The 20,090-nt window shown below is 24.2% G+C and overlaps 1 protein-coding gene across 1 annotated transcript; it reads right to left on the reverse strand.

The window, feature by feature from the left end:
• Nucleotides 1-9,557: 9,557 nt before the first annotated feature.
• LOC112726355 (1-aminocyclopropane-1-carboxylate synthase-like) lies at nucleotides 9,558-14,543 on the reverse strand. The gene is made up of 4 exons (XM_025775712.2): nucleotides 14,204-14,543; nucleotides 13,902-14,033; nucleotides 13,269-13,429; nucleotides 9,558-10,967 (listed from the first exon to the last, which is right to left on the reverse strand). Exons 1-4 carry the CDS (start codon nucleotides 14,372-14,374, stop codon nucleotides 9,914-9,916), a joined length of 1,518 nt encoding a protein of 505 aa, XP_025631497.1. The 5' UTR covers nucleotides 14,375-14,543; the 3' UTR covers nucleotides 9,558-9,913.
• Nucleotides 14,544-20,090: the final 5,547 nt, after the last annotated feature.

The raw sequence follows: 20,090 nt of genomic DNA on the forward strand, positions 1-20,090 counted from the left end.
AAATATTAAAATAATATTTTATCCTCTCTATACGCGTGCGCGCACAAATACATAATAACTGGTTTTTTTTATGTGAATATACTATTTTTAAAACCTTTATATAATGACCATATATACATAAACTGAACTAAATTAGAAACAATTAATTGGAATTTATCTTTTTTATTTAAATCTAAACGATCACCTGTTAACCTTTATGATCAGGGGTGAAGCCTTGGGTAACGTTTTGTGTGTGTGTAATATATATATATTTTTCTTTTTTTTTTTTGTGGTTTCTCTAAATCTATTAATTTACATACAAACTTTACATAAAAATAGTATTGACCCTCCTTTTTAAATAAATAAATAAAACACAAAGATGATAAAATTTATTTTGAATCAATTCAGGTCACTGTTGATATTAAGTGACAAAAAATCCAAGTAACTGTTGATGATATAAACCATTGACAATATGATTTGGTCGGCGAAGAAATGGAAATGGGTGATTAATCTTGTTTTGGTCATCTTAATAATTATCATTTCAGTACTTACTTTATAAACAATGTCAAAAAGCAAATCCAGCGGCTAATTAATCACAACATTTTTGTGTGGCTGGGGAGATAACCCTATTAAGCAAAGTTCAAAATGATCATGGTAGTAGCAATTTTTAGGTACAGTTTGAATAAATAATTTAATTAAATTTTTTTTTTGAAAAAATAGTTTAAATAATAAATAATTATATTAAAAGTAATTTATAAATAAATTATTTTGTATTTAAATTTTTAGTTTTAAAAATATTTATTTTATAAAAATGTGATAAAAAGTAGTTGTATTATAAAATAAGTCATTTTTTTATTTTTCTATAAATTCCTAAATAGCTTCTTAAAAAATTACAATTTAATTTTATAAATTGCATCAAACATTAATATTACTACTTTTCATAAATCAAAAATTCAAAAAAATTATTTTTAAAAATTTTTAAACGGACCATAATGGAAAAAAGAAAGATAATGTTACTATTTTCTATGTTTCTTCAAGCTTGTTATTAGAACTTTGAGTAATTAATCGTAAATAAATTAAATATTAAATTGAAAAAGAAAAAAAAAAAAAGCTAAGTGAGGTTCAACGTAAAATGTGTAAGGCTTACTTTTATTAATGCAAATTTATAAGTTAGAGTTGTTAGACAATTATTTCAAAGAGGAAAAAGTTATTCAATAAGTTTTTTAAATAGTAAAATATATATATATAGCATTATTTGTCCTTTAAAAAAATTATGGATTTAAAGAAAGTTAGTAGACAATTATTTTTACAGTCATATTATATGTGTACACTGAATATTAAATTAATTACTAATAATATCAAATATTAAAATTTTTATAGTAAATTGTTGATTTTTATTTTTGCCAAATAGATTGAATCTCTAACTTTGATATTTTTTATAAGCCTATAAAGTAACTTAGTGATCCATTTTAAATTTTGAATATCAATATATATTATTATTATTTGGTTTTAGAATGTAATAATTAATATACATAATAAAATAAAATAATAATATTAAGCCTTCTGATTTAAATCTTTAATAATTAAGATGACTAAATTCTCATATAAATTTTTATTTTCTAATTATTTGTCTCAACTGTAATCATTATATATATATATATATATGGTATTTAATGTTTTAAATACCTAGTATTACATCTGTGGTATCTATTATAAAATGGATGAATATAAAATAGTTAAAGTCTACATTAAAAATATATAAAATAGCATATATGTTAACTTTATTTATATATATGTGGTAAAGTAGTAAACACTAACAAACAATTATTGCTAAATTAATCGTATTTATATATTTTAATGATATAATATTATATTAATAAAATAATTATTTTTTATATAATTTTATAAATAATTATCTAAAAAAATAAATATAATGATATAATTGTATAAATTATTTTACACTATTAATGTATTAAAATAAACTCTTATATATAATAAAGTACTAAATTATTTTAGTTCTCAATATTTAGACTAAATTTTAATTTAACAGTGAATTAAATTAATAATATTAAATTTGTTTAAAATTTTGTGATTAAAATAAAATATTTAAAATATTAAAACAAAATTAAAAAAAATATGGTATATAAATAATTAAATACGGCTAATTTAGTAATGGTTTGTTAGCGTACAGTATTTCTTTTTTTTTTCTCTCTGATCTATTGCTGCAGATTGAATTAAGTGTTCTATATTCTATGACGATTTTATTGTTATTCTTTTTACTTAGTAGAATTTAAGGAAATCATGTAACTGCAGTATGCATATATAAGTATGTATTAGTGTTGAAACCGAAGTTGCATTGTCATTGTTGAATATACGTGCAAGATAGAAATGCAACTAAGTACTTAGTATTACATACACACGTCAACAAGAACCAAAGACACGTAGGATTCTTATCCTTAACAATGTTGCATGTGTAGCATCCTAACAATATTGATGTTTGTGTCAACAGTTTAGATTGCACAATTTTCCACTTTGCATGGATCATGATGTTATGGAATTTGGATTCGAATTTAAACTCCATCATATATATAAGAATGAGAATTTTTTAGAGGTGTATACATTAATCTTATTGTAGAATAATGATTCTTCTGATATGAATTGATTATCATGGGAAAATTTATATATGTTTTTTTTGGTGTCTAGAAAATTTATATATGTATAATAAAGAAAATAATTATTTAGAAAAGAAAAAAAATACTAAATGATAAATATATGTTTCGAGTTGTAGTTATATATTTGGGCCGTCTCTTGGGTCTTTTTGGGCCATACAATAAAGGAATGGTTTCCAAAAAAAAAACAACTCTGTAGAAAAAAAGATAACATTTTTTTTTTGTTTTTCTCTTTTTAAACACTAGGTTTTGAAAAATAATTTAACTAGAAAATCAAATTAAGAAATAATGTTTATTTTTTAACTTAATAAATCACTTAAAGCACTGATATTAATTAAATCCATAAATTAATACGAATTAATAACGAATTTAATATTTTCACATTGACGAATAACTTGGTATATATATGAGAACAAAAATAAAGAAAAAACAAATTATAGATGAAGTTAGCAGTATTAGATATAAAATTAATTATGTATCTTTATCTAAGAATTTAAACTTTTACAAAACATTGTTTCATGACAGGTAATGGGTAAAATTGCATGAAAACTTATTCTAAGTATTATTTTTCTAATAATCAATTGTTTGAGTTAATTATTATTTTAAAAATATTATTTATAAACTAAAATTAATCATTATATATTTATATATAAATAAATATAGTTTAATTTATTTTTAATATATATTTTATATTTTAATATATATTTTATATTAATAAATAAATTTAATAGTTAATTTTAATGTGCATCTAATAAGATTGTTATTCTTTATATGTCTCCAAATAGTACTAAAAAGAAGCCCCATAATAATAAGAAGCAGCTTATTAAGTTATTTATGAATGAATAATTAATCATTCATTGATGATTTCCAATTCATAATCAAAGCTCATTTTCATATATACCACCATTACGTTATTTTCTGTTTCTCTCTTTTTCGTTTTCTATTTTTGTTATACCTTATGCAAAATGTGTAGCATTGCTGACTTTGATTAGTACCTAACGATTTTGTTATTATCTAATTAATGACTTGGTTATTAGATTATTCAGAATTTATATTATATTGGGCTATTGTAAATTCTATTAAAATATAGCTATTATATATATACATGTGACTTTATCTATTAATTCAAGTTTTTAGGATAAATATAATTTCTTGACACATCAAAAATCAATAAATGATCACAACTGTACTAATAATCAGATTTTTATTATTGTCAAAATAGTAAAATCCAACTCGAGTAGGATGACCCTATACCGAATATGGGTTTATTTAGGTGAATTTTAGAAAAGATCTTTTTTTTAAGTTATTTTTTTAAAAGATTTTATAAAAAAAAATAAAAATAATTTTATATTTAAGTAATTTATGTAAATTTTATTTATTTATTAATATTTAAGTATAATCATATAAAAATATTTTTTATTTATTTATTACTTAAAAAATATTTTTTAAAAAAAATATTTAAAAATATAAATTATAATTTTTCAAAAAATATATTTTTTATTTTTTTAATACTTTTATTTTTATTATTAGAAATTTATTAAATATACTAAAAAATAAAAAAATAAAAAAATATATTTTTTATCAACTTAATAATACATAAACAAATATTAAATTAGAACACGTTTTTTTAATATAAATAAATGAGTCCATTAAATGAGACTTATTATTATATCAATCATTTGAATAAAGGCTATATCATATATTACCCAATGAAGCATAGCTGAAGTTCAACTCATACGCATGCAATAGCACTAGCTAGCAATTTATGTATGTGGAGATATATAATTTATTAAAGTCAAGGAATAGTAGTATATATATGTAATAGAAGAACAAATTAAAGATGTCCCAAACGGAAAGAAAAGCTCCCAAAATATATATGTCATGCTCCTAACAGATTGGAATTATTGGCTTTACATTTTTTTTGTCACTTAGCATCAAGTTGACTACTTTAACGATGTTATGTTTACGTAAGAATGATATTGTAAATTGTTAAATAATTTAATTAAATATATTAAATTATATAATAATTTAAAATATTATTTTTTATGTAAAAATATCATGATTAATAATCATCTTATAGCAATTATATCTTTATTATGAATAGTATTTTAGAAACATTTTTTTTTAAAACAAAGAACTTAACACAATAAATAGAGCAATTCAAGAATACAAAATTATTAGCCAACCAAATACAAATTAATCCGTAATCATTTTTAATATTGCTATTAATAAATTAAATGGATCAAAATCAGTTTACTCTTTGTAATTTTTAATCGACTTGTTGATAATTTTTGATACACCGAAATTTTTATTTTTGAATATTCTATTATTTCTTTTCAATCACATATTTTAAATAGTAGAAATTTAGGTGAAGTCGACTTCACGTGAAGTTGATACCTGAGAGTTGTTAGATGATTTGACTGATTTAACTAAATTTTCATCAAACGACTCTGAAATATCAACTTCACGTGAAGTCGACTTCACCTGAGCTTACACCCTTTTAAATAACAACAAAAAAACAATCAATTACTTATTACGCTTTTTTCTTTAGAGATGTTCTTGTCCAACTTTTATAGTATATTATTCTAGAAACATTCTTTCAGGAAGGAACATATAACAGAAGTTTTTAAATTTTTTTATACATTTAAAGGTTGGTGTTTAATTTAAATATAAGTAAAATAATCATGATTTATTGCTCTATTTTTGGACATAAAAAAAGCGTATTATAACTTATATATCTCTTAAAGATAAAATTTTAAATAATTTATAACGGTAAAGTATTTCTCATTTCATAGTAAGATTTTGGAGTTAAATTTAGCATATATTCAATCCTAATTTTAACATAATATTATTAGAATTTATCAATCTAATATTATTAGGCCATTCACCTGTAAATATTCAGACTTTAGATTATTTCATAAGTTTTCTGTAATTAAATTAAATCTATTCCATCACAATTTTAAACATATTAATTTTTTAAATAATAATAAATAAATCTCTAATTTTTTATTTAAAAAATAAATAAATTGCTCACAATCCTTATAAAAAGAGAATACATAAGTTCTTAATAGGAATCTAACACAAAATGAAGTAACTAATTCTATTACACACCAAGAGAAGCAAAATCTGAACAATTGAGAGAGAAGTTTAATTTGTATTCTGTACTTCAAGTGAAAAACTGAAGAAGAGAACACCAAGTTTGTTGTTCAAAGTTTTCATCAAGAAGAAGGTCTTGATTTTAAGTCTTTAGTCCTGTAATTAAGTCAGCTACAATTTAATTAGTTTTGACCATAATTTTGTCTAAAAACTGAATTATACGGCAATTTAATTTGAAAATAAAAACTAAGGTACAGTCGATTTTACGTTAAGTTGATAGTCGAGAACCATTATACGAAAATTTAGTCAAATCAGTCAAATCATCTAACAGCTTTCAGTTATCACCTTCACGTGAAGTAAATTGTACCTAAATTTCCACCTAATTTAAATAATACATTCTTAAATGAGAATTTACATCAAATATTATATATGCAATAACTTATTGATTTTGAACAAATCCCTTCTAACTATGTTTTCAAATTGCAAACTCATAAATCTATTTATGGATTGAAACAGAAATGGACACATTTTAATTTGATAAGAATTTTATTTTTTATGATAAAATATTAGAAATTTATTTCTTTTAAAAATATATGTGCGTGTCTTCAGTTTTGGACGCGTCGGTGGAGTTCTAGAAATGTGATGGTAAGAACCAATTTTGGTTTGAGTTCAGGGGACGTGGGTGGAGACTTCACGACCTCTCGAATTGTTGCGGTGTGAAGGGGGTGCCACCTGCAATGACACTCCGACACTCAAGTCAGAAGTGGTACAGATATCAGTAGAACGGGTCCCACAAGCTAGGTCTCTTTTCTAGAAGTTCCTTTCTCAGCTGTCAGGTAGCTGACTGTTGGAAGGCAGGTGTCTGGGTTGTGGTCTGGATGTGTGACGCCCAGCAAACCAACCGCTCGGATCGGATAGTCCTATACGCCGAGTCGGATTAGGCAGGGTGACAACTGGACTGGACCGTAACAATAAAAAAAAAAAATCAAAACGACAATTCATTTAAAAGTAGAGAATATTGTTCTAGAAAACCCTAAATTCATATGAATGTGAATTATCACATAACTGTATACGTGTTAAGGGTCGGTTTGATTGACATAAGAGAATAGTTGAATTTGGATATAGATGTAACCCAATGGAAACACAGAAAAATGTGTCCATGTGGGATGTGGGTCCCACCTATGTCCCCCTTCAGTTTGTAGGAAGAATAATCAAGTAGTGAAATTCACATGCTACCTAATAAACATAGAAAGCCAAAGAAAGATTGATCATATATATTGTAACACACTACACTATAATTGGAATTCCTTGATCACCCCGGAATTTTCAATAGCACATGGCTCATGCAATCACTTAGTTTTTCAATTACTACAAAAATGGAAATCTGTGTTTGTAGCCGAAGAACAAACAGTGTGTGTATACTCTAATAATAGTTATAGGTTTAGATATACTTGAAGTTCTTAAAAAGGAAGGTTTTATTATTAGGTTTGGTGACTTGATTTTGATGTATAATAACTCCCTCTTCTCTATTCTTTCTTTTTTTATTGTTTGGTTAGTCATTTAAAAATCTAGAGAGAAATATAAAGGATTTGGTTACGAAATTATTTTTCTTAGAAATTTAAGTTGATAAAAGAAGTATATGAGAAATCTCTTTTTTGTTAAGTTTGCATAAATTTTTGTATTATTTTTTATTTATTATATGTTTTTTTTTTTGAGAAAACAATAATCAAATTCCAAATATTTACATTATAAAATTATTTTTATCAAAATTTTAATAAATTGATAGAAAGAAACATATGGATAATTATATCTCTAACATTATACATAATAATAACTAGAACGAAGTTAATGAAATAAAAAACGGTTTAATCAAAATTTTAAATTAAATTTTTATATTTGATTGTCAATAATATAAAAAAACATATATGATCGTTTGATAGCTATTTTGAAATAGTTCTTAATTAATATGTTACTAGATATGCAATTACAATTCATATTAATTAAATTCTCATTTCTTTAATTTTACTTATATAAAGTCTACAAAGTTTTTTTTAGTCTTTAGTATTTAATGGATGCAAATGTAATTAATTTGAGTTAGTGTAGACAAATATCAGGAGGGACCAAGGCTCCCCAATGAGTGTCAATATAGTCCTAATGAGTGATTATTTTACTCTTTCACTAAAATAAATATAAAAAATTTAAGTCTTATTTTGTGTATGTAATTAATAAATTCTTAAATAAAATTTAAATTTAGGATATTTTTTTTTATTTGTCAGATTTAATGATACTGAAAAATATATATATATATATCCATATTTAGACATTACTATATATGTGTTTGAATTTCAGTCAATCATTGTTGATGAAAAATTAAAAATGGATTGATGATACATTATTAACAGATCAAGTTATGAGTTCCATAACCATAAGCTAGAAAAAATTAAAGTTGGGTTTTATTAGTGTAGAGATCGAGAATATACTATTGGATGGAATAATGAGTAGATATGCACATCGATCATCATGACATCATATACTATATTAATATCATATATATACAACTACCTTAGATTATATTGGTTAAGTGATCAGCTCACTCGTCTGTTTAATCAAGTATCGGGAGTTTAAATCTAGCCTTGTGTATGCAGTAATTTATTAGCCAATAACAAACAGATCCTTAAATACAGCTTAGATTCGTAACGAATTAGTTCTTAACTTATCGAATTAGAGAATACCGTAGACAACAAAAAAAAATATCATATATATACATTTCATCACAAGCTAAGGATGAAAAGAATGACCTGGAATTTTCTATATAGATTGGTTAGTCATTATATATATATATAAGAATATATGAAGCTACTTGGCAAGCGATGAACCTAATATGATTGTTGTGTTCCTTGTCATGTTCCATGGAATTGAAGTATTCATGCCACGCACACACATGCACATGCATGATGTCACATAAAATTGGCAAATTTTTATCAATCCAAACAATCGTCAAACTCTATAACTAACCCAATAAGCATTGCATATAAATTTGGGTATCTTCTTTCATGATAAACTTTTACCAGATTCTGACATTTTCCTTTTTGGTTTAGCAAATGTCCTCATCAAAATTAAAGAAAATAACCGCATGGGTTAATGGACTTTCATAATATCAAACTCCAAAGACAACAAAATTTTTCATATCTGACCATAAGTTGAAGTATCCAAACTGTTCAAGTGTAGATATCTATTATAGTCAAGACATGAGTTGGCACAAATAATAAAAATAATTTATAATACATTTTATAAAGGCACAAGTTTAACTTGTTTTTCTTCTTCAATAATTAATAAGAATAAATATAAAAAATTAGATTTTAGCTAAATAACATAGTCTAATTTTTTTTATTATAAAACCATATTTTTTTATTTTAATTTTTTAAAAAATTTAAAGTTTATAATTTAAATTTTAAAATTTAAAATTAATTTTAAAAATTAAATAATAATATTAACTAGAAGAACTCTCTAATCAAACTCATATAAAAGTGCTAGTTGAAACTTTAGGGTTTAAAATTTACAGTACAAAAATGGTGCATTATAATATATTTATACTACGATATTTATAGTGATTATGATATTTTAAAAAATATTATTAAAATTAAATTAAAACAATATTTTTATTATTTAATAGCGCTTTTGAAAAGTGTTGCAAAAAAATTATTATCAAAATATAAATAATTTTATAATTTTACATTATTTTATATAACTACCGTAAACATAGACATATTAAAATTATATATATATATATAATAAAATAATTAATAAGTGAGATCTGCATTTATAATAATATATAAAATCATGTCATACACTTTCATCAATCAATTGTACATATAATTCATCAGTCACCCAAATACAAACCACAGTTAGTTGTTTGTATACATAGGACAACCCAATATTCCTCTCAACTAACAATATATCTCAACTAAAATTAAATTAAAAACAAAAAACAAAATCATATGATGATGATACCTAATTCTTAACCAAAAACACAAACCTTAATTTCAAACCAACAACATTATTTTTTTCCCTTGATTAAATAATAATAATAATAATAATAATTAGATAGACATGATGCTACTACTCTTCATTATTGGTTAAGTTGAAATTGATGAACCACATGATAATGATTATGTTGCTTGAACAAGTGGTGATGAAGCTGGAATTGGTGAATGTGGAGACAAAATGTGAGGTGACATAACAGTTTCATGATGATCCAACAATCTTGATGAAGAGAAACTTAACCTAAGATTCTGTTGCCAACGTTTTTTCACTTCAACAACGTTGTTGTTTTTCTTTGCCCTATTATTATTATTCTTCTTTGTTGTTTTCTCTTTCCCAATCACAAATGCTCTTATTCTATTCAGTGCAACTTCAACCGTTTCATCATCCATGTTTGCAAAACAAACCCTAAACCAACCTGGTTCCAAGCAATTGAAAGATGATCCCGGAGAAACATTGAGCTTCACTTCGTTGATGATCACGCGCCATAGCGCCATTTCGGCTTCAAAGCTTTGTTCTTTCAACAATGAACTCAGATTCATCCAATAGAATAATCCGGCATTGCTCGGAAACCTTTTGATGTTAACTTCTTCTAGCCCCTTTGAGAAGTATTCGTGTCGTTTCGCCAGTCTTCTAGAACTTTCCTTAAGAAAATTGTCCACAAATTCGTCGTCTGACAGCATTGCGGCCAGCATATGTTGAGTCTGGGAAGAGACTAATCCAAAACTCGACATCTTGCGGCCGCAATTCACGACTATATCGTTGTACGAATAAACTATCCCAACCCTAAAACCGGGGAATCCCATGTCCTTGGATAGGCTATAAACTATGTGAATGAGTTCTTTCTTGCATGATGAGTCATCCATTTCTTCAATGATTTCGGCAACACTTACAAACCGTGGGGAATCAAAAACCGTGGCTGAATAGATTTCATCACACACCAAATGTATGTTGTTATCATTGGTGAAATTCACTAGACTCTTCAATGTGTCACGGTCTAAAGATGTTCCCAAAGGGTTTGAAGGGTTTGTTATGATCAAACCCTTCACATTGATGTTATCATCTTTAGCTTTTTTGTATGATGATTCAAGAGCTTCTCTTGTGATCTTGAAATTGTTGGAGCTATCACAATGAACCGGAATCAACCGTAATCCGGTTCGCCAACACAAATCGCGCGGATATCTGTAATTAAATATCAGTAATATCAGTAATGTTAGAGAGACAATAAAAAAAATATATTAAAAAAAATTAAAATACATAATGTATTATTAATATAACTATGACTTTTGTTTGATTCATTAAACTTGTTATTCTTTTATTTATTATTTAATCATGAACATTGCGTGATGAAACATTGGTGATAGGATATATAATATAAATTAATTTTTGCTACTTCTTATTCGTGTCATATATCATGATATCATGCCTAATTACTCAACTAATTTAGTCAAATCTGTAAACAAATTAGTCAACGTTTATGCGAAAATGGGCCCCATTGAAAGATTTGTAAGAGGAAGGAGAGGTAATTGAACTTTCTAAAAATTAATAATTAAATTAAAATAGAATAATAATAATTTGGAAAACATTACCAAAAAAGTTGAACATACATGATTATTGTGTTTATTAATTATTATCACTATTAAATATGATAACTTCGCTATCAATGTGTGAAGAAACTTGTTATTAACAAAATAATTAAATAATATGAAAATTTTATTTTTTCCAAAATATACAGCTGTGTGTAAAATTATTTTGTTATATGATGACGTTCCTGTTGAAAATATAAGGTGACCGTACAATGACGTTTTCATACGGTTTCAGTTTTTCAAAGTATGAAAGAAATAAAGACAGAATAATATATAACATGGTTACTATATATCCAATTAGTTTTGAGTAATGAAGTGTCTAATTAACTTGGATTAACACATGTTGACTAATAAAACATGCTCGTTGACTAATAACACTAGTAGTACCATAATGTTTATATAATATATGATATAAAATTATTAAAAAAAAATTTCAAGTGTATTGATATATTAGCGTTTCAATAATTTTTAACTGTTGATCTTAATTATAAAAAAATATAATATATAATTAAAATCAACGGTTAAAAATTACTAAAATATCAATATACTAGTATATTTAAAAATTTTTTAAATTATTATTATTATTACTACTACTAATTTGGTGGTAGGTAGGTCTAATATATTTCAGAATGAGATTGATTGACCTAACTTATTTAGTCATGTTTGAAGTTAATATTCTTTTAAATTTTAAATCCTAAATTTTAGGGTTGACACATCATAACCTAGTTAGGAAAAAAAGTAAGTTCATGTAGTAATAACAACATTAGAACTCTTAATAAATTAAGCAACCGAAAAAAATTAATTAAGAAGAAGAATGGAAGTTTAAATAATGAGCCAATTATTTTAGTGATTTCTAGTTTGACATGCATGATTTTGATTGATCCAAACGGAAGCTTTATTATTATCCAATTTGGTGTTTGCGAGTTGCAATGACAAAAAAAAATAATAATAAATAAATAAATAAAGAAACACGTCGCATAGATTTTCATCACTGAAATTTCAAACGTGGCACCATAGAATAACATCATAATAATAATAATAATAATCATCTAAAATTCTAAATTAATAATCTTCTACAGTGTTCTAATGGAATCAAAACCATATACTACTCTTAGGAACTTTATTTTGGTAACGTATTCAAGATTACTTTTCGTACCGGTCTATATGCTGGATTTATTTTCGTAAACAAATTATTAAAACCATTTCTTTCTTTTAATTTTTAGCATCATTCTTAATAACCATAGAACTAGTTAACACGTTTAGTAGAAAAATCTTGCTTTTATAAATTAAAGTGTTCAGAATATCGGAAATGTTTGGTAACCAAAGAAAATCAGTCAAAAATAGCCATAATTTGCTTTATTTAGCATTTATTAATTGTTACGACAATTAATGAATGCTAAATAAGGCAAATTTTGACTTTTTCTTTTCTCGCATTACTCTAAGAATATTATAGTAAGTTTATATTTTGTTACAAAATGTTTTAAAAAATATAATCTTGGTTTTATAAATTGAGTTTAAATTTAAAACAATGATAATTTAAAATATTTTTTAAATAATTTTTTACATAATTAATATAAAAAATGTCCATTAAAATTAAACTCTTATAAATTATATAAAAAATATTAAAATTAACAGATAAAATTATTCGGTTCCAAAATTAAATCGATAAATTTAAAAAATTTATCGATTTAATTTCGGAGTCGAATTTGACCATCTAAATTGACCTAAACTCGAGAATGAAAACCCAGTATATGGTTATTAAACTTTATATAGAGGTGCTTTTTTCCTTTCCACTTTAAACATTTGATGTAGTAGTGACATAGTAACATTCATTGAATGATATATGAAATGAAATATATAAAAAAATGTATGAATGAAAAAGAAAGAGGGTACATACGCTGCATAATAAGGGGTAGGAACAAGAAAAGCATCTCCAGGATCAGCTAAGCAGAACATGATTAATTCATTTGCACCTGTTGCCCCTCCACTCATCAATATACGGTTTGGATCAAACTTGACCCTACCACCTCTCACTTTTGACATAAACTTTGCCACAGCCTGAACACATTAATATCATCATTTTCAATAATTAATTAATTAGCAAATCCAATTCATTATTATATATTATCAACATTATAATAATTAATAATTAATAAAAATTTAATAATTATTCTGTCGGTCCGTATAATTTTATTAAATTTTTAGTTAAGTTTTATATTTTTTTTAGATTGAGTTTTTATATTATATAAGATTTGTAATTAAGTTTTTGATGTGACAAAAACATTAAAATTAACGGAATATTTCGTTAAACAAAACGAATATTCCTAACACTTGATTAAATATTCTATATAGTTTAACAGAATATTCCATTAATTCTAACGTCTTTGTCATAGTAGAAACTTAATACAAAATTTGATATGATATAAGGAATCTCAGTAAAATTATAGAAACTAATAGAGTAACTAAATTATTAATAAATTATTATTTGTGAATATAATTAGTAATAATTATTATTATTATTTTTCCTTACACTTGTGAACTGTGGTAATCCATGATAGTCTTGAAAGTTGGCAATATCTCTGAATTGATGAAGTCCTTCAGGAGTGCAAATGGAAGCCTTGGGATTCTTCTTTAACCACTCCTCAATGAGATCAAAGCATAGCTAAACAAAAAAAAGGAACATATATAAAATAAATAATGTTTTAATTTTACAATATCTTGTGAAATAATAATTATCAAATATATAGCTGTAATAATTTCACATTATCTTGTGAAACAATAATTAATATAAATACATGCAATTAAGCTAATTATATATAAAAAATGATGTACCTGATTTTCAGCAAGACCCATTTGAATAACACCTTGAGGGTTTTTTGTAGGGTGAAATGGATCTCTATCATAAGCTTTCCATCCATCAAAGTAAGGAGAGTTCTCTCCATGTTTGTCATTGGTTGCAATCTTTGATAGAAGCTCATAGCTCTTAGAACTCAAACCCACCATGTTGAGTGTTAAATTTGGTTATTGGAATAATTAAAATGAAAAATCTAAGGTTTATTTATATATAATAATATAAGGTGATCACACACTAGTATTTAATTTTATGAGTAGGTAGATAGTATGTAGTAGCAAAAGGGTTTTATGTGTGTGTGGAATTTGTTATTAGAGCTTAGAAAACATGCAAGAGTGTAAGGAAAATGGAAGAGAATGTGTGATATTTATAGGAAGAGAATAATGGATATGTGGGTTTATATTGAAATAAAATAAAATAGTTAGAAGCTTGAAGGAGGAAAAGTCTATATCGAACTTCAAAACTTATGAAGACTCAGAAGAAATCAAAAAGAAAGAATAATAATAAGCATGATGATGTGTACTTGTGTTGGTCAAATGCAAATTGCTTCCGTGTATTCGCATGAGTCTCATCACGTGTGGAAAGAGCGCTATTAATTATCGAAACAAATAAATTAAATTCATTATTAATATATTTATGTATAAATATATATTATTTATTTTATTTTTAAGGTATATTTATATTTCGATTTATAAAGTACGGATGTTTTTTTGATCATTTTGAACACAACACTCATCGACAGTCTGACACGCGTATTTTTTATGTCTAATTGTATCTTAATAAAAATAAAATATTTTTTTCGGACATGCTTGAACATACCTAAATAGTAAATACTATCATGTGTTAGCATGTCTAACTTTATTCTTAACATATATTTTTAAAACGAGTTTAGAAATATTATATATTATTAATTATTAAAATAAGAAATATTTTAAATACTTTATATAATTAAAAAAAGGCCTTTATATTTTATATATATATTGTGTCCCCGTATCTTGTAAAAATTTTAAATTCGTGTGTCCTGTGGCGGGTCGTGTCCGGTATTTGGATAAATTTTAAGTTATATTTTATACTAGTGTTTGATTTTAGTGATTAATTTGAATGCACATCTAACATAATTGATTAATTATATATCAATGAATATTAATTAATTAAAAAATGTAAATTAAAAAATATATAGGATCAATTTCCATTGATGAAATAATAATTCTTCTCTTGTCCAATGTTTTTATTTTTTTATTTCTTATTATTTATTAACAATTAAACGCTTGATTTTGACAGCGGTAAAATTTTAAATTAACTTACTTTTTGTGTTAGTAATGTTACTATAATAAAAGTAGCTATATATATGTAGTAAGCGTGTGTTAGGTATTTTAATTTGTGGATTCAACAAAACATGCATGAAAAATATATATGAGGCATTATTGTTCTGCCAAAATTTCTTTAAAAAAATACATGTGCTTTTAAGAGATTAGGGAAAATGCTACCATAAAAGGACACTAAAAAAGAAAAGATAGATAAAGAAATTCATATATGATGATTGACTATTCATTATTCATTATTCATTATTCAAGTAGTTAATGTAAGAGTTAACTATTATACCTAATTGGATAATTTATAGCTTTAGAAAACTTATATTGTTTAAAATAATTTAATTTATAACCTATTTTGTTAATAAATACTATTAATCAGTCCTTTGAGCATTTTAAAAGTTTTAATAAATAATGCATTGGTGAAGCATAACTGTAGTTGTCTCTTGTCTATATTTTTATTAAAAATTAAATTTAAACTTAATTCAATAAATACTTCTTTCATTTTTTTATTAATCCATACAAATTGTTCTAATTTGTAAGCAAATTGTCCTTAGTTACTTGTTAACCAAATATTCATTTTCAGAAAATCATTACAAATATATATATACCTAGAAATTTTCTTTTCCTTTAAATACTGGTAATATATATATATATATATATATATATATATATATATATATATGGATCTAATTCCAATTTGTTTAAGTATTTATGGATTTAATGATAACCTTTAAAAATGTATATAGATTGTAGATAGAATTATATGGATCAGTTTAATTTTGATTTTACTTTTTTGTTGTTGATGGTAATGGCAAAAGAAATAATAGGCAAAATTATGAATAGTTTGCAGACAATAATGAACTATATCTTTTGTAATTGTGAACAATACTATTTAGTAGTTTTTGTTATATAATTTTTATAAGAGTAAGTATAAGAAATCAATTTTTAATTTTAGTAATTTTTTATTATATATTTTTATTAATTTTTATTTTTTGAAAATTTTAGAATTTACGGTTAGAATTTAAAATTTAAAATTTAGACTTTAGATTTTAGAGTATATAATTTAAAACTAAAAAATTACTATTTTATTAGTTGAAAAATTTAGTTCTCCAATTAAACTTGTGTATGTAGAAGTTGATCTAATGTACCACTTTAATATCTTGCTCATTTTACTTTGAGTTAATTAGATACTTGGCTTACTGAAAAAAAATTGATGATAGAATTATAATTTCATAATAACTAGCTGAATCTCTAAATTAATGAAGTATAAAATAATATAATATTTAAATACATCTTATATTTTATATTCATTTAATTTAATAAATAATATTGTTAGGTTTTTCATTGTATCCCTCAGTTTGGCGCAGACAAAGGACTAATTCGCCGTAATACTAAGTTTTATTTAAGAGTTTGTCTCTCGTCAATAAATTACTGTATACACAAGGCGAGATTCGAATTTTTGACACTTATTTAAGCGGACTAGTGAGCTAACTACTAAACCAACTTAACTTAATTTTTTATTAGGATAATATGATTAGGTTATATTCTATGTGCGTGTTTATATTCTGTGTGCGTGTATAATAATTGAATCAAACATAGTTCTCTTCATATTATTAATAGCTTTCCATTATGAAGATTGAAGACAGGTACTGAATTTGAAGAGAAGAAAGAATTCTTGGCCGGTAGTTTGACACTTTGACTATACTATGAACCGAGTGGCTTCTCAATCTGACATACGGTCATACCTAACCATATTAATTACTCTGTGAAACATGCATGTCACATATTTGCAAGCCAAAATTTGAAGGATCAAATACACACTTTCTCCATAGCATTTGAACGAAGGTTTTTTTTTTTTTTAATAATTAGTTATATTTAGTTTTATTTTTAATGTTTTTTATTTATATAAAACTTAATTACTTTTGGACACGTTAATTTCATATAAAATATTAGAGATAAAATTAAAAATATTTAAAATAGTTTTGACACAAATTAGAATTATTAAGCAGAAAATTGAATAAATTAAAAGTGTTAAACATAAAATTAAATAAAATAAAAATTAAGAATATTATTTTAAAAAAATTACAAACATTAAAAAAATGGTATAATTTACCCTGATTTTAATTTATAAAAGTTTAGCATATACTAAGATTCAATTTTAAATTAATTTAAGTTGGTTGAGTGAAAGATAAAAAAAAAAAGACAATACATTCCACTTTAAATTTTTAAAATTTTAAAATTTTTAAAATTTCTAAAAATTTTTTTTGAAATAAAGAAAGCTCAACACACTAAAGTAGAGCAACAAACAAACAGACACAAAACCAATTCAAACACCATGGTTATCAATCCTCTGTCATCTTCGACATAGCCATCAACAATCAACAGGATCAATATCAGTCAACTCCTTGTAGCTAAAAAACGTCCTTCTTTAAATGACCTCAACACCTGCTTGTTTATAGTTGAAAATTCTGTCATTGCGTTTCAACCAAATGTTCTAAATTACTACAAAAAATCTTGTCAGCCACATCTTTTACTCCTCTTTTCTATTATGGATGTCATTCCAACTCTCAAACAGGCCTTTAATAATTTTTAGGACAGCCCAAACTCTATGAAAATACCTCAAAGCACACCACACATGTTACAAAAACTCACAAAACATAAACAAATAATAAATAAATTCTATCTTCCTTTTACACGGGACACATAAATTATCACATAAATTTTAAAATTATGAATTTCTTTCATCTTATAAAAGTTTTGTTTCTTTGTATCATATGTGAAGCTATTCTTCATATATGATCACATTGATTATTCAATGCAATAATCTATTTTTTAGCATTAAATTTTTAAATAAAACTTATAATCACAATAAATTAATCTTTAACTTTCGAATAAAAATACGGTAAAAAAAATTAAATATATTTACAATTTTAGAATAATATATATATATATATTTTTTTTTCCTTGAGAAGCAAGAGAGTAGTGGGGTTGGGTAAGAAGGTAGAAACCGTTGTGGGGCGGCAACAAAAATTTGTCAACGTGGCAGGGTTTGGCTCCGACTTTTTTATTTTACACATTTTTCTCAACGTTACAATAATTATATACAATATATAGTGTTATAGGATGCTTCAAAGAACCTTGCTCAAAAGAAAGTTAATAGCCTATGTTGCCATGTATAGTAAAATTAAAACCCCGACCATGAATCATGCATGAATAATATGGTTCCAATTTTCCTGGGGAATCTTATCTGTTTTCCCATTTTTATGGATTATATTATATGCGTGTATCACATTGAAATTGACATATAATGTTATGAATTTAATTTTAATATACCGTTAGTATAAAGTAATTTTTTTATACATATATTTAATTACGTAACATTATATCAGTAAAAATAACTACTTTTTTATATTAATAACGTAAATCATCATAAAAAAATAAATATAATTATACGATTATATAAAAGTTTTACACTATGATCAGTGTATCAAAATTAAACTCATAATATTATAAGTCATATATGTATGTGTAAATGGTAATTAGGTTTTAGTAAAATTCAACTACCAAAAATGGAAATAGAAAAATTCAACTCAAATGAGAATGGGACCTTGAATCAAACTTTTGGGCCTTCTTAATTAGTAATAATAGAAGTATTTTTCACGTAGATCGGTTTGAAATTATAAACCACCATGAGAAGCATGAGTTTCTTGCCAAACTTAAACCCTTCATAATTTAATTATTTTTTATTATTTTATTAGTTTGTATACTCAATTTTAGTTTTCTATATATCCAAATAATTACCATTCGTTTTATTTTGCTTTACTATCTATTTTGAAAAGTGAGAATTATATTTACCAGTTTTAATATATGTATGTTAATTATTTTTCATATATTAACTAGTCCATTTTCATGCATTAATTATCATTTTTATTGTTAGATTAATTTAATTGAGTTCTTAGGTATATACATATTTTAAATTATTTAATTTTTCTTTTAGTTATTTTTTTAGTACTTTGTGTTTGCTTTCTCAAATTTTACTTATGATTCAGTTTCGTCTTTTAAATTTCAATTCATCAAAATTAATTTATGTGAGTAAATTTGGTTTCTTACTCTTAGTAGATCAAAATATAATTTTTAAATTTGATTTTATAACCTAATTTGGTCCTCCCAAATTTGATGATGTAAATGATGATCAAATATACTATAGTAGATTTGAGTTAAAACGTCAAATTTAAAGAGACCAAATAAACTAGATTAATTGAAGATTAAAGAATTAAGTGATAACTTAGTTCCTAAAAAATTGTGTATTAAATAAACTCGCCTCTAAAAAATGAAAAGTATTAAAAAAATCTTTGACGTTTATTTTCATTGGATTCGTCAACTCTTTATATCAAATTTAAATCCTAAACTTTAAATTCTAAATGCTAAATTCTAAATCATAAATCTTAAATTCTATATCCTAAATTGGTTTTACTTTGTTTGATTATATAATAATAATAATAATAATAATAATAATAATAATAATAATAATAATAATAATAATAATAATAATAAT

Source organism: Arachis hypogaea, chromosome 12 (assembly GCF_003086295.3).
Source record: "Arachis hypogaea cultivar Tifrunner chromosome 12, arahy.Tifrunner.gnm2.J5K5, whole genome shotgun sequence".
Lineage (NCBI taxonomy): Eukaryota > Viridiplantae > Streptophyta > Magnoliopsida > Fabales > Fabaceae > Arachis > Arachis hypogaea.